Consider the following 14,693-nt stretch of genomic DNA (forward strand, 5'->3'; position numbering starts at 1 on the left):
CGTTATCATTCTTTATGACCCCAGTGAACTGTCTTCTTTAATTTTTTTACATATGCTGGGAACCTTTCTCATACCTAAGTTTACACACATGGTATTATTTTTCCTGGATTGCTCTTACTTTTCTTCATCTAGTTCAGTGGACATCTGCCATGGTTCTTGGCTGCCTGGCATGTTTTGAATATGCTTGTTCCATACCAGTTTTGTTTAACCTGTGTAGAGGAGGAGATTCTTCCAATTTCTTTGGAGAAAGGGCAGAGACATGTGATCCACCAGTCAGACTCATCCATGTGAAGATTTAATTTGAAGGTAAATACTCATTACAGGCAGAACCTATTGTGCTGGTTAGGATGGCAGCAGAGACATCCAGCTTTTGAGAATGACAGTGGTTTTAAGGTCTAGATTCTAATACAGAAGTAGCCAAGATCCTGGTGACTGCTGGAGTTGCAATACAGTTGGATTTAGGCAGCAATATGAACTGTTGGATTTAGCTTTCATTGGGTCATTAGCGATTGAGGTGCTTTCTCCAACCAACCAGTTCTGGTCTGATTTTGAGAACTTCTCTGAAAGCTTTAGCCCAACTCCTTTATGCTTCATCAGCCAAGGTCAGCCTCTGTCACTATAAGAAAGGGACTGTGGTTGGGAGGACTAGGCAACTCCCGCTCATCCTTGGCCTCTGGGATCTGTTTCACTGCAGAAAGCTGCTTCCTTAGCCCTTTCTCGCCCCCTTGCTGAATAAGATTGATCTTCCACTGTGGTGTGTAGGCAAGGCTTAGTCTAGTGTAGTGCTTGGCATGCAGCCTTGATCATTTCCTGCTGCCTTCCTTTCTCCTCTCTCCTACTTACTCACTATATGAATTTCACTAAGGTCACCTAATCTTTCTGGGCATCAGTTCCCTTATCTGTAAAATAGGGACAGTGATAGTATGTATCTTATATGTTGACTGAAAAGATGAAATGATTTAACACATCCATGGAAACTTTGAGATGGTATCCAATCAATGTTTGCTGATATGCTGTTTCTCATGGTTCTCTTTTCTTTCATTTTGCTCTCCAAAGACTGTGATTAAATGCTCACAGAGTGATAATTTGATTAAGATAGGCATTCCATGTAGCCTGTAATTGCAGCAAAAAGAAAGATTTTTTTTAAATCTTGTTCCTCATTGTATTCCACATTTCTAGAAAACACATTTATGTTATAAATGTAGGGCAGATGCTGCAGTAGTGTCCCAGGAACCTGGAGTGATGTCTCCCCTCCTCTAGGCACACTGGACTTTACACAGTGGACTTTACACAGTGCCCACTATTCCTGGAAGCACTGCCTGAAGTCCCATGTCCCACACCTGACCCATTCCCACAGTAGCCTGTTCCAGATGTTGTGCTTTCTTTTTGCCTTGATGCCCCAGTTTCTCTGATTCTCAGAACTGGCACTTTATGCTGACTCTAAACCCTTGGAAATCTGTTTGAAGCCAGATGGGAGAAAGAGATAAAACAGATTTTATTCATTGGCCTCCAAGACTCTGAGAGAAAAGCAGTTGCAACCACGAGGTAGAGTATGTTGTGTATTTACTATGAATGAAGAATTATCCGTAGAACTTTATATGTATTGCTCACCACAACCCTATGAAGAGGATATTATTGCCCCATTGTACAAAAGGGGAAAATAGGTCGCAAAGGGAAAGAAAGAAGGAACATATAAGGAAAAGGTGGGAACTCTATGAAAAGAGGATACTATTACCCCATTGTACAAAAAGCGAAAATAAGTCCCAAAGGGAAAGAAAGAAGGAACATGTAAGGAAAGGGTGGGAACAGTGGAAGAAGGGCAGTCTTTCTGTTTGAATAGAGCCTCTCTGGCTGGGAAGAACTTTGGTTCCCATAATAACCACTTCTCTACTGGAGCAGGAGTAACTATACAAACAGTGTCGATGAGAAGATTATAGAAGCTACATGAACATAGTCCTATCATCATATCAGCTTTATAAATGATCCCTTTCAACAGCTTGCTATTTGCAGCTCCCCCACCCCTGAAGTGTAATATAAGGAGTAGGAATAATACAGTTAATTAAGAAATCTGCAGAGCTCATTTCTGGTTAATTGGCATTTTCCTATAAAATATTTAAAAATTAGCTTTTGGTATTCAAAGACTCTCTTTTCAGAGAATCATAGGTTTTGCTACCATGAGTTCCCTTCTGCAGGTGGTGCCTCCAGTGCTGAGATTGGACATTTCCCAGATGCTGTCCAGCCACCGATATTCAGCTGGAGGGGCGTGTGTGTTGGGGGCTTATTGTGCATTTTCTATGTTTAGATCCTCCTGTTGTTTTATTTTATTTTTCCCAAAGAAAGGAGGAAAACAGCCAGTGTTCCAGTTCTGTTGTGGGAACATTTATCCAGTTAAAGATGTTCCCTAATTGTCATGCACTTGTGAATTTCAACAAACCCAGGGAAACACATTTTGAAAGTTAGTGTTGGGGGGCAATTGCCAGAAAATCAGCTTACAACTGTGTTCCCAGAAGGCTTTCTCTCTTTGACTTCAACAGACTTTGAGAGACTCTTCATAAGCCCCCAGCAAGTTCAGGTGGGTGGTTTGGGACTTAGAGCCCAGTTGGCAACCACTCAAAGGGCATGGTACATTAGTTTCCCGAGGCTGTTGTAACAAAGTACCACAAACCTGGGGACTTAAAGCAACAGAAATACACCCTCTCACAGTTGTGAAGGCCAGAAATCCAAAATTAATTTGTCAGCAGGATTGGTACTTTCCAGAGGCTGTGGAAGAACATTTGCTTCATGCCTCTCTCTGGGCTTCCACTGGCTCCTACCAACCATTGGGTGCTGTGGCTCCATCACACATCACTCCAATCTCTGCCGGTCTTCACAGTGTTCTTCCCAGTGCATCTTCTTCTTTTCCTTTTTACAGTGATGCTTGTCCTTGGATTTAGAACCTATCACTATCGACAACCATCTTCCTGAGATCCTTTAGTGGATTACATTTGCACATTCAGAGGTCTTTGGATAGACATTTCTTTTTGTGAGTCATCATTTAACCCATCTATACGATGAATTGAGAGGATTTCTCCCCGTTCAATAGGAATGAAGCTAGATGTCAATGGAGCAGTGGGCTGAAAAGGCATTTTGGTATCCTGAGCACCCAGCATCTTCTGTCTCTCAGGGGTGGTTCATTTAAGGACAGTATGGCCCACCTTCCGCATGGCTGCACCTTTTATCCCAGTTCTAGCTAGGACTTTTACAGTTAGGGGCCAAGGGAGATTCTGCAACATTTATAACCTTCAAGAGGAATGCCTTTGGATTTAGAAACTTATTTTAAAAACTGTATTGGACTGCTACAGCATATCCTAGACTTGTAGTTTTCAACCTTGATTAGGTATGAAAATCACTCATGGGTTTTGTTAAAAATGGAAGTTCTTGAGTCTCAACCTGTATTAGATTTCTAGGGCTGCTGCAATAAAATTCCACACCTTTGGTGGGTTTAAACAATAGACATTTAGGGCTGGGGATTTAGCTCAGTGGTTTCGCCGCCTGCTGCGCAAGCACAAGGACCCAAGTTCGATCCCCAGTACCAAAAAAAACCACAATAGACATTTATTTTCTCATAATTCTGGAGGCTGGAAATCCAAGATCAAGGTGTCAGCTGGTTTGACTCCTCCTAAGCCCTTGCTATTTGGATTGCAGATGGCCACCTTCTTGCTGTTTCATCGAGTTATCTTTCTTCTGTTCATGCACATTCCTAGTCTCTCCTTCTAAACACATTTTTGTCTTGGATTCTGCATTTCCCTAAGGGGTGGCAAGAGATAAAACAACAGCAACCCAGCATGGACTGGGTCCTGTGTTAGGGTTTGTGTTATCCCATTAATCTACACAACAGCCTGAAGAGCAGATATCAGTGTATTGTGCACAAGCGAAAGGAGAGCTCCTTTCAGCTCACAACTGGTGTGTCTGGAATTAAAACCCAAGCCTGTAGAGTGCTCCTTTTCCATATATGCTATGTCAATTTTATGGGTTCTTAAACCTATAAGACACTTCAAGTTTGTCTTTATGCATTAAACAAAGTGACCAGGGTTATTGTGCACTCTATATGACAGTTCTAATAATGGAACTCTTTGTGAGTTTGCTCTTGTTGTCTATTGATTTCTTCTTTATGTCATTTTCCCACATCTGTCTGCTTGTATATGATTATATGCTGTGATCATATTTAAAAATATATGCAATAATAATTGCAGGTTTGGAATACAAGTACCTCCATTGAAAAAGAAACTGAAAGTGCCAGGTGCTTGGGATATTTCCAGTCTAAGATCACCTCAATTCAAGATCTAGATTTGATGTTTGCCTAGTAACCAGCTAACTCAGCACTTGCCAGTGACTTGTGTGTGTGTGTGTGTGTGTGTGTGTGTGTGTTCATGACTATGTAGGATGCAACACTAGATTAGTCTTATAAATAGAACAGCCAGACTGAAGCAAGGTTTGGCAGTTTGTCTTCTTGCATCTTTGCATCCAGCCTGCTGACTGTGAGACCCTTTCTATAACCTTGTCGTCCATCATCACACGTCTGCAATAGGCACCATTTTTATCCCAGTGTGCTCTGTACCCATCCAAAGTTCTGTTGATCCCTGTTGACTTTGCCTCTCACTCTGATTAAGGAAAGAAAGAGAACTCACAGAAGTATTTTCCCCCTGCCAAGGTTTGGGACTTCATAAATCATGGTGAAGAGAAATGTGATGATGGTCTCTTTACAGCCTTGAGGAGACTGAAAGAGGAGAGGCATGCAGGTTCCAGTGTGGTTTTGTCATTTTTCCAAGTGGTAGTACAGTGAGCGTCCAGCAAGCTAGTTCCTCCACTCTAACTAGGTAATTCTCCTCTTGAATGTTCCTACAGCGAGCACGCCGAGACATCACTGGTGTCACTTGGGCAGTTTAGTGCTTGCTGCTGAACTCCTGGCAGTTAACAATGAAACTGTCACAATTTTCTTTTTGTTCTCTTCCAAGAAGGCAGGGCCTCATTTTTATCCCCTGGTTTAGCACATGAATCAGTCCTTTTATACATGAGCAGTGTGACTGTGTCTGTTTTCAAAATCTCCCTGGCTTATAACTGGCTGGCGGGCTTTCTTATTGGGCAGTGGTTCTGCAAAGAAGAAAGACAATATGCAGATTCTCATGTATTTAATTACAAAGCCAAGAAGATTATTGTTTTCTATCATGGTATTTGGTTGTGGTCGTTTTGATACTTAGAGATATGTAAATTGGGTTTCTAAAAAGAAATTATTAAAAAGTGTTATTTTACAGATTATAATTGACAAAGAGAGGAGGAGACACGCATGCAAAAGAGAGCAGGCACGAAAAGGAATATCTAGCAAATGTTTTTTATTCCTACAAAGCTTAATGGCCTGAATGCTGTAGTTTTCATTTTCTAACAGCATTTATTTTAAAAGAGCCAATCCAGTTTGACGTAATTCCTGCTGTAGGTCATTTATAAGGTACTCCATAAGAAAAGCACTTTGCATGCCTCTGTGTGCAAATGTGGAGGGTTACATGCCAATTAACCTGTCAGGGACCTTTCATTTATGCAGCACCCATGGTAGACAAAACAAACTAGAAACCAAAACCATCTGTAGACCAACATACATGGTAGAATATGGGTATAGTATTTTTATTTATTTTCCTTAAATTCTTTTATTGATACATTTTTAGTATACAATACACATACATTTATCATTGGAAACTTGTACCTTTACATGATGTGTCTTGGTTCTTATTTTTTCCTTATTCCCTGTCCTCCCTTCACCCCCTCCACCCTTCCCTATTTACAAAGACTTTGTTTCTATTTTTTCCTTTTCTCATAATTTTTCCTTTCCCTCCTTTCATTTCCCCTACCCCTCCCACTTCCCCTACCCCTTTGCACCTTTTCTTCCTATTTCACGTTATCAATTATTCATTTTAATCATTATTTACACTTTCAGTTTCTCACACCAGAGAAACTATTTGGTATTTACACGTGTGTCCTATTTATTTCATTTAAGAGTATGGCCTCAATATGCATCCATTTAGCTATAAATGTCTCTAGTTTCTTGCTCTTTATGGCTGAGTAGTACTCCATTTTATTAAAAAACCCACATTTTCTTTATCCAGTTTCCAGCTGATTGGCACTTGGGCTGTTTCTAAGCTTTCACTATTACAAACTGTGCTGCTTTAAACATGGGTGTACATGTATCGCTGTGGTATGATTCTTTTGTTTTGGGAAGATACCCAGCAGGGGAGTAGCTGGGTCAAATGGGACCTCTAGCCCTAGTTCTTTGAGGTATCTCCATGCTGATTTCCACAGTGATTGTACCAGTCTGCACTCCCACCAACAATGGAGGAGGGTTCCTTTCTCCCCACAACCCCACCAACGTTTGTTATTGGTTGATTTCTTGATAGCAGCCATTCTTTCTGGGATGAGGTGAAATCTCAGTGTTGTTTTCATCTGCATCTCGAATGACCAGTGATGATCAGACTTTTTTCGTATGTTTATTTCCTGCTTTTATTTCTTTGTCTGAGAAATGTCTGTTCATTTCAGATGCTCATTTTTGAATTGGATCTTTAAATTTGGGGGGGGTGGTCTGATTTTTTTTAAGTTCTTTATATATTCTAGATAGTACTCCTTTGTCTGAGGAACAGCTGGTAAAATTTTTCCCCACATTGTAGGTTGTCTCCTAGCTCTGTTGGTGGTTTCTCTTGCAGTGCAGAAGATTTTTAATAAGATGAGATCCCAGTAGTTGATCCTTTGTGTTAGTTCCTGTGCTACTGAAGTTTTGTTCATAAAGTCTTTTCCTATGCCAATGTTTTCAAGAGTTCTACCTAACTTATCTTCCAGCAATTTTGGTGTTTCTGTCTTAATATTTAGATCTTTAAATCACTTCGATCTTAGTTTAGTGCATGGTGATAGATATGGGTCTAATTTTAATCTTTGGTAAGTTGAAACCCAATTTTTCCAGCACCATTTATTAAAGAGGCTATCTTTTCTCCAGTGAGGATGGTTGGCTCCATTGTCAAAGATGAGGTAGCTGAGTATGTCTGGAGTTGTTTCTGCATCTTCTAGTCTATTTCACTGATCCTTGGGTCTGTTTCTTTGCCAGTACCATGTTGTTTTTATCACAGTGGCTTTGTAATATAGTTTTAAGTGGGGGATTGTGATACCCCCTGCCATATCTCTGTTGCCTAGAATTGTTTTTGCTATTCTGGGTCTCTTCTGGTTCCAAATGAATTTTTGAATTGTTTTCTCTAGTTCTGTGAAATATACTGTTGGAATTTCAATCGGGATTGTATTGAATCTGCATAGCAGTTTTGGAAGTATGGCTATTTTCACTATATTGGTTCTTCCTACCCAGGAACAAGGGATGTCTTTCCATTTTCTTATGTCCTCTTCAATCTCTTTTTTCAGAGTGCTGTAGTTTTCAGTGTAGAGATCTTTTGCTTCCTTCATTAGATAGATTCCTAGATATTTCATTTTTTTGGATGCTATTGTGAAAGGAACTGTTTCCCTAATTTCTCTCTCAGTGAGTCTGTTATTTGTGTACAAGAAGGCTATTGATTTTTGAGTGTTGACCTTGTATCCAGCTACTCTACTGAATCTGTCAAATCTAGAAGTCTTTTGACAGAGTTTTTTTGGGGTCTTCTATGTAGAGTATCATATCATAAGCAAATAATGACAGTTTAACTTCTGCATTTCCTATCTTTATTCCTTTTATTTCTTTCTCTTTTCTAATTGCTGTGGCTAATGTTTCCAGAACTATATTGAACAGGAGTGGTGATAGTGGACATCCTTGTCTTGTTCCTGATTTTAGCGTGAAACTTTTCTGTTTTTGACCATTTAGTATGATGTTGACTGTTGATTTTTCATAGATAACCTTAATCAGATTGAGATAAAGACCTTCTATTCCAATTTTCTGTAGGGTTTTTATCATGAATGGGTGTTGGATTTTGTGAAATGCTTTTTCTGCATCTATTGAGATGATCATATGGTTTTTGTCCTTGGCTCTGTTAATATAACGTATTACCTTTATTGATTTATATATGTTGAACCATCCTTGCATCCCTGGGATAAATCTGACTTGGTCAAGATGTATGATTTTCTTGATGACCCTCTGTATTCTGTTTGCCAGTATCTTGTTGAGGATTTTTCCATCTGTGTTCATTAGGGAAATTGGCCTGTAGTTCTCTTTTTTGCTTGGGTCTTTGCCTGGTTTTGGAATCAAAGTAATACTTGCTTCCAGGAATGAATTTGGAAGTATTGCTTCCCTTTCAATTTCATTGAAAAGTTTAAAGAGTAGTTTCAATACATGTCTTCTGTGTTTTCCATTTTATTAGAGTATAGGTTCCTGAAGTAGGTATAGATGATCCTCTGGATTTCTGCTGCATCTGTTTTGACTTCAACTTTTTTGTTCCTAATTGCATGTATTTGAGCCTTTTCTTTCGTTTTTCTGATAAGGTTGGCTAAGGGTTTATCTATTTTATTTATTATTTCAAAAAACCAACTCTTTGATTCATTAATTTTTTGTATCGTTCTCTTAGTCTCCATTGCATTGATTTTTGCTCTGATCTTTATACTTTCCTGCCTTGTATGAGGTTTGGGTCTGTCTTGTTCTTTTTTTTTCTAGGAGCTTGAGGTTCAGCATCTGGTTGTTTATTTGAGCTCTCACTGTTTTCCTAATATGGGCATTCACTGCTATGAATTTCCCGTGTAGAACTGCTTTCATTGTGTCCCACAGATTCCTGTATTGGCATTATCATGTGTTGGCATTATCATTTATTTATAAAAACTGTCCAATTTCTTCTTTAATTTCCTCTGTGACCCATTGGTTGTTCAGGAGTATGTTATTCAATTTCCATGTGTTTTTAGGGGTTTTGCAGTTTCTTATGTTATTGATCTTCAGTTTTATTGCACTATGGTCTGATAATATGCAGAGGTTAACTTCAATTCTTTTGGATTTACTTAAGCATGTCCTATGAGCTAGCATGTGGTCTGTTCTGGAGAATGACCCATGTACAGCTGAAAAGAATGTATATTCTGATTTTGTGGGGTGGAACACTCTGTATACCTCTGTTAAATCCATTTGTACAAAAGCTTGGTTCAGTTCTAGAATTTTGTTGTTGATTTTTTGACTAGATGATCTGTCTATTTGTGAGAGTAGGGTATTGAGGTCCCCCACTACAATTGTGTTAGTGCTTATTTGGTTTTTCATATCTATAAATATTTGCTTTTTATACTTGGGGGCATTTGTATTTGGTGCATATATATTTATGATTGTCATCTCTTCCTCTTGGTTTGTTCCCTTCACAAGGATGTAGTGACCATCTTTGTCTCTCTTAATTAGTTTTGGTTTGAAATCTACTTTGTCTGCAAATAAGACTGCTATCCCTGCTTTTTTCTGGGTTCCATGTCACATGGAGAACTGTTTTCCATCCTTTTACTTTTAGCCTATGAATTTCTTTTTGAGTTAAATGTATTTCTTGTATACAGTATATGGTTGAATTTTGCTTCTCAATCCATTCTGCCACTCTATTTCTTTTGATTGGTGAACTGAGGCCATTAACATTGATGTTTATAATTGATAAATATTGACTCATCCTGTCATGATGTTTTACTCTTGTTGGCTCTTTTATTTTTTATTTTTCCCCCTCTTCCTTTAATTTCTTGCCTTGCCTAGTGGCTTCCTTCTTTTGGGACTCATGGAGTTATGACCTTCATTGTCTTGTTCTAGGATGTTGTTTAGAACTGTTTGGAGTGCTGGTTTAGTGTTCATGAAATTTCTCAGGTGTTCTTTGTCTTGGAAGTATCTAATTTCCCCATCAATTTTGAAAGATAATTTTGCAGGATACAATTGTCTAATTTGCAAGTTTCTTTTAGGGCTCGAAATACTTCACTCTGGGCTCTCCTTAACTTGAGGGTTTGTGTTGAGAAGTCTGCTGTGATTCTGATGGGCTTTCCTTTGTAGCTGATTTGTTTCTTTTCTCTAACTGCTTGTAGGATTTTTTTCTTCTATTGGGTTTCTGGGATCTTGATTATTATGTGTCTAGATGTAGATTTTTTTTGATCATGGGTAGTTGGAGTTCTATATGCCTCTCTGATGTGTACGTCAAATTCTGTATCTCTGTCTGGGAAGTTTTCTGCTTTTCTGTGAACAGATTTTTTTGTCATTTGTACTTTCTCCTTCTTTTTTGGGGGACTCTTATTGGTCTTATGTTATTCTTCTTTGCATCATCTACCAGCTTCTGGATTGATTTCTCATGGTCCTTTCCTATTTTGAAGAAGTCTTTGTTTTCATAGTCACTAACCACAATCCTGTCTTCTATATCTGATATTCTGTCTTCACCATCACTCAATCTGCTGTGAATACTTTCAATGGAGTTTTTAATCTCCTGTATATCTGTTTGAATCTGTTCCATGGATTTCATTTCTTTCCTACGTTGGGTCTTCATGATTTCCATTTCTTTCTTATGCTGGGCATTCATGGCTTCCAGCACAGTCCTGAGCTCATTTATTTTTTTTTTATCTATCTCTATTTTAGAGTCTCTCATCATGTCTTTCACTCTGCTCACCATCTCTGTAGTTATCTGGGAAATTATTTCTGTTTTGAATTTTTCTAGAGCCTCATTCATCTGTTTTGTTACTTCCTGTGCTATCAGTTCAGGGTGTCCAAGTGGTTGATTATCATATTTCTCCACCTTGTTTCCCCCAGAATTTGCCTTTGTTGAGCTCAGAGTCTGGGTTTGTGTCCTGCCAAGGTGTCTTCTCATTTTTAATTCTGCTGTTGGTGCTGTTTGTTTTTTTTGTTTGTTTGTTTTAATTCCTGGGCTGATACTCCAATATTTCTTATTGTGAGTATCTTTATTACTTGTGTTTTGAGCCCCTATGGAGTGATTGCTTCTCGGAAATATCTTCCAGGTATAGCTGGAGCTTTTAGGGTTTGAGTCTCTAATGCCTCTTAGGTAATCTTGTTTTCAGTATATGAGGGAGGACAACTGATGAGATCAATCATGACACCTTAGCCCAATTGATACAATCAGCATCAAACACAGCTTAGAAAATGACAATTTGTGATAGCAGTTCATTTGTCACCTTTAACCACGCGCGAGCTAGATCAAAATCTGGGGCCAGCCCAAAATATGTTTGTAGTAAGTAAACCCTTCAATATGGCAAATTTTCCATTTGGGATAAGGATTTAGGAGGGGTTGGGGAGGGAGGGATAGAGAGATGGAGGGAGAGGGAAAGGTTAGAGGTGAGGCTAGCGGATACGGGAAGATCACGCAAATTGTGGGAATCTGTTGGAGACAGGAGGAAAAGACAGCGAAAGAACAGAGGCAAGTACAGAACAAACTGACAACAATAGGGAAGCTAGAAATTGTATTCATCTTACTATAATAGTGACAGTCAAGAGGACAGAGAGAGAGAAACAATTCAAAATGGGACAGGAACAGAAGAGAAATATAGAGCCAGGTAGGAGAGAGAGAGAAAAAAAGAAAAGAAAAGAAAAGAAAAAAATATATATAAAAACAAAACAAAACAAAAGTTCTCCCTCAGGATATGTCTCTGCTGTCCTGGTAGACAATGTGGGCCGCAGTGTGTGGGTCCAAGTCGATTAGTGTCAGCAAGCCATCTGTAGTCTACTGAGATTCAGGGTGATTTCTGGCTGCAAGGTCCAAGGTGAGTTCCCTGACCTCCTGTAGGATTAAACTCTGCAAGGTTCAATTGCAGATTCCAGCTGTCCTCCCCACCCAAGTGAGTCCAGCTTTCTATGGGAGGTGCTGATCCCACCAACTTACCAACCACGGTGGTCCAGCATGCTTTTATTGAAGAGATTTTCTTCCTTTTCCTCAATTTCCATTGAGGAGCCTCAGAGAGGCCCTTTCTGTTGTTCACTTCTGCTCTATCTTCTGGGGCTCATAACCATGGCCTTTATGTTCCCCCTGGCGCCTCTGCTGTTCAGATTCAGGTACCATGCATGGTCCGGCGGGGCTGCTGGCATCTGCAGTGGTGTAGTATTTTTAAGAGATCTGAAAAATACAGACTGACACCAAAGAAAATTTGAAGAGTGACTCTTGCCTTGCTGAATGTATAGAAAGAGGAGTCACTTTGGTTGAAAAAATCCCCAGTTCAATTAAAAATCTGATTTAGTATATAAATGTTAATTTTCACCCGGCTTCTTTAGGAATATGACCATCTTCATAAACAACTCTGCCTTTTCATTTAATTTCTGCATGAAGAAATGGATATTAATGATTCCCATAGATAGGCTTACTTATTCTGATTTTACAAAAAAAATGCTCAATGCAAAGATTTATATAACTTCAGAGTTTTACTGAACTTAGAATACTAATATGAATGAAACTAATATGAATTCTTAAGCTGAACCAATTGAAATCATTGTATGACTATTTAGAGGATTCTCCATATTTTGGGATCCTAACAGGGAATCCATGGATGAACTTGGGGATATCCATAAATGAAATAAGATGGAATATTGCATTTATATGTGCATTTTTGTACTTAGTCTAGGAAATATATAGGCATGGCCAGAGCTGTGTACCTACCCTTTGATTTTGGAGGTTGTGTTTTTAGAATTATAAGACATATGTCAGTTTGGACATGGGGACAAAAGCTCAGTTTGGAGACTTCCTCCAGCATGTACTGTCGCATCTTCCAACTTACAAGTGGAACTTCTGGACTACTGGAGGCTGTACTAGAAATACTTGAATGCTGTCTTTGCTGAATATCTTTCTAGGGACAAGGGAAAAGTGTGTGTGTCTTTGTGCCTGGTGAGTGGTAAATTTTTTAAAAATGTGCATTGAATAAATAATAAACCAAATGTTAAAAATAAATAACACACAATTAGAATGTTATGTAACTTAACTTCTTGAATAAAGACCCTGCTTAATACAAGCAGAAAACAGGAAAAGATGATTTTTTAAAATTGATAAATGAATTTTATATATATTTCCACTGTACAACATATTTTGATATATGTATACAATATGGAATAGCTAAATCAATCTAATTAACAAATACAATACCTCATGTGTCATCTATATGTGTATGCTTACATGTGTGTGGCTTTGTGGTATGTGTGAAAAGGTAGCTGGTTTTTCTCTTCTCACTGAGATTCCTTGCAGAGCAAGAGTAAGTGGTCCAGAGTGCTCATCAGTGGTTTTGTCTATGTTCTCATAGAACTTTCCCAAAGGTGGTAATTTTTCTTTCTAAAAAATTTCAGCTATCCATGTTGATAAAGTCAGTCTTCAGCTATATTGTGCATGTTCTCTTCTGGATAACTTTGAGTGGAACAGTGGATACAGCTAGTGGTTTGGTCTCTTCCATGTTGATTTTGAAGGCCTAGCTAGACCTCGAGTCCCTTATACCTCAGCCAAGGAGTATGCCAAGATCATCTTAAACAATGGCCTGGAAAGACCTCAGTAGAGAAGGTCCCCAGGAAATGTTCCCTGGAGAGGAGCCCACTGCTTCAAGAAAGGAAATCTTCTTTGGTGATGATCTCTCTATGACTTCAAGTTGTCTCTGTACCAGCTAGTCGGTAATTAGGAAGTCTGAATATTTAATGCCTAGAAATGTATTTCAAAATGGCCTCTACTTTATTTGTATTTTAATCAGTAAGATTTTTCAGATAAAATATCAGATTTGGAAAATTTCATTTAAGTCCTTAAAATTTTTCTAGAAAAAAATGCAAAATTTATGAAGATATGTCATGATTTGCAGCTGTAGCAATAACAAATTATTATAAAGATAGTTGTTTATTCGCCTGCTTCTGGTCATAGAGCTATTTTTACCTAGTAGAATCATTGTTGTATGATCCTTATTTTTTCATTATTTAATCTAATATAAAAAAGATAAAAGTCACATTATATAGTTATAGATTATATTCAATAAGAATTTAATTGATCATCTATTTAATAAAATGTATTTGTTAATATATTTGGCGCATTTTTGTCTAGGCTTGAGAAAAATGTGTCTTTCTTTTGCCTAATGAACTTTTGAAAAATATGAATTAGAATTAGAATAGCAGAAAAAATATTTTGAGTGTTGACGTTCAGCAAAAAGCAGATTCTAATTTCAAAGTTATATCAAATTAAAATCAAAGTGATAAGCAGGGTGTGATCTCTGCCTTGGGAATTTCTTCAAATTTTGCACTTTAGAACCTCATGAAATAAATACATGGATTAAATGACCAATGCAAATGTTAGCAAAAGTGGAATGAGGAATCATCACATTGGACTTGAAAAATCTAAGATACACACAGGGTTGACTGCATTCGTGAATTTGCTTGCACTTCCTCAGTAGGGATCAGTGGTAGGCCGAGGGCTCCCCCTTGACTCCATTTCTCCCCTCCAGCACACCTTTCATACATATAGAGTTTGGAGCCGCACTTCTATATTTCGGTAGTGTTTTCTAAACACCCACCTGTGAATCAGGCTTGCAGCTAGCTGTAAGTATCATCAGCCCACTCTGCAAACTGGGAGACCAGGGCTGCACAGGTGTGTATTTTGCTCGCCTCATCTTAGTGCTGGGACAGTACTCCCTTGGCATCTGCTCTCTGTCCAGCAAACACAGGTTGAGGAGCCATGGAGATCTCTGCTTTTTTTTTTTGTTTTTTTTTTTAGTACGGGGATCGCACTCGGGACCTTGCCATTGCAAGGGAGGCA

The 14,693-nt window shown here is 38.5% G+C and overlaps 1 protein-coding gene across 1 annotated transcript in view; it reads left to right on the forward strand.

Annotated features, from left to right (window-relative positions):
• The window catches only part of LOC101704669 (cytosolic beta-glucosidase), a 120,114-nt gene extending 106,290 nt beyond the window's left edge, over positions 1 to 13,824 (forward strand). The window contains 1 exon segment of the mRNA XM_021260221.2: positions 13,253 to 13,824. Coding sequence (XP_021115880.2) covers positions 13,253 to 13,455 — 203 coding nt within the window. The 3' untranslated portion in view covers positions 13,456 to 13,824.
• Positions 13,825 to 14,693: the final 869 nt, after the last annotated feature.

The sequence above is a fragment of the Heterocephalus glaber genome, unplaced genomic scaffold (assembly GCF_053883595.1).
Source record: "Heterocephalus glaber isolate CG9 unplaced genomic scaffold, H.glaber_assembly_v1.0 deba00001509, whole genome shotgun sequence".
NCBI classification, from domain to species: Eukaryota; Metazoa; Chordata; class Mammalia; order Rodentia; family Bathyergidae; genus Heterocephalus; species Heterocephalus glaber.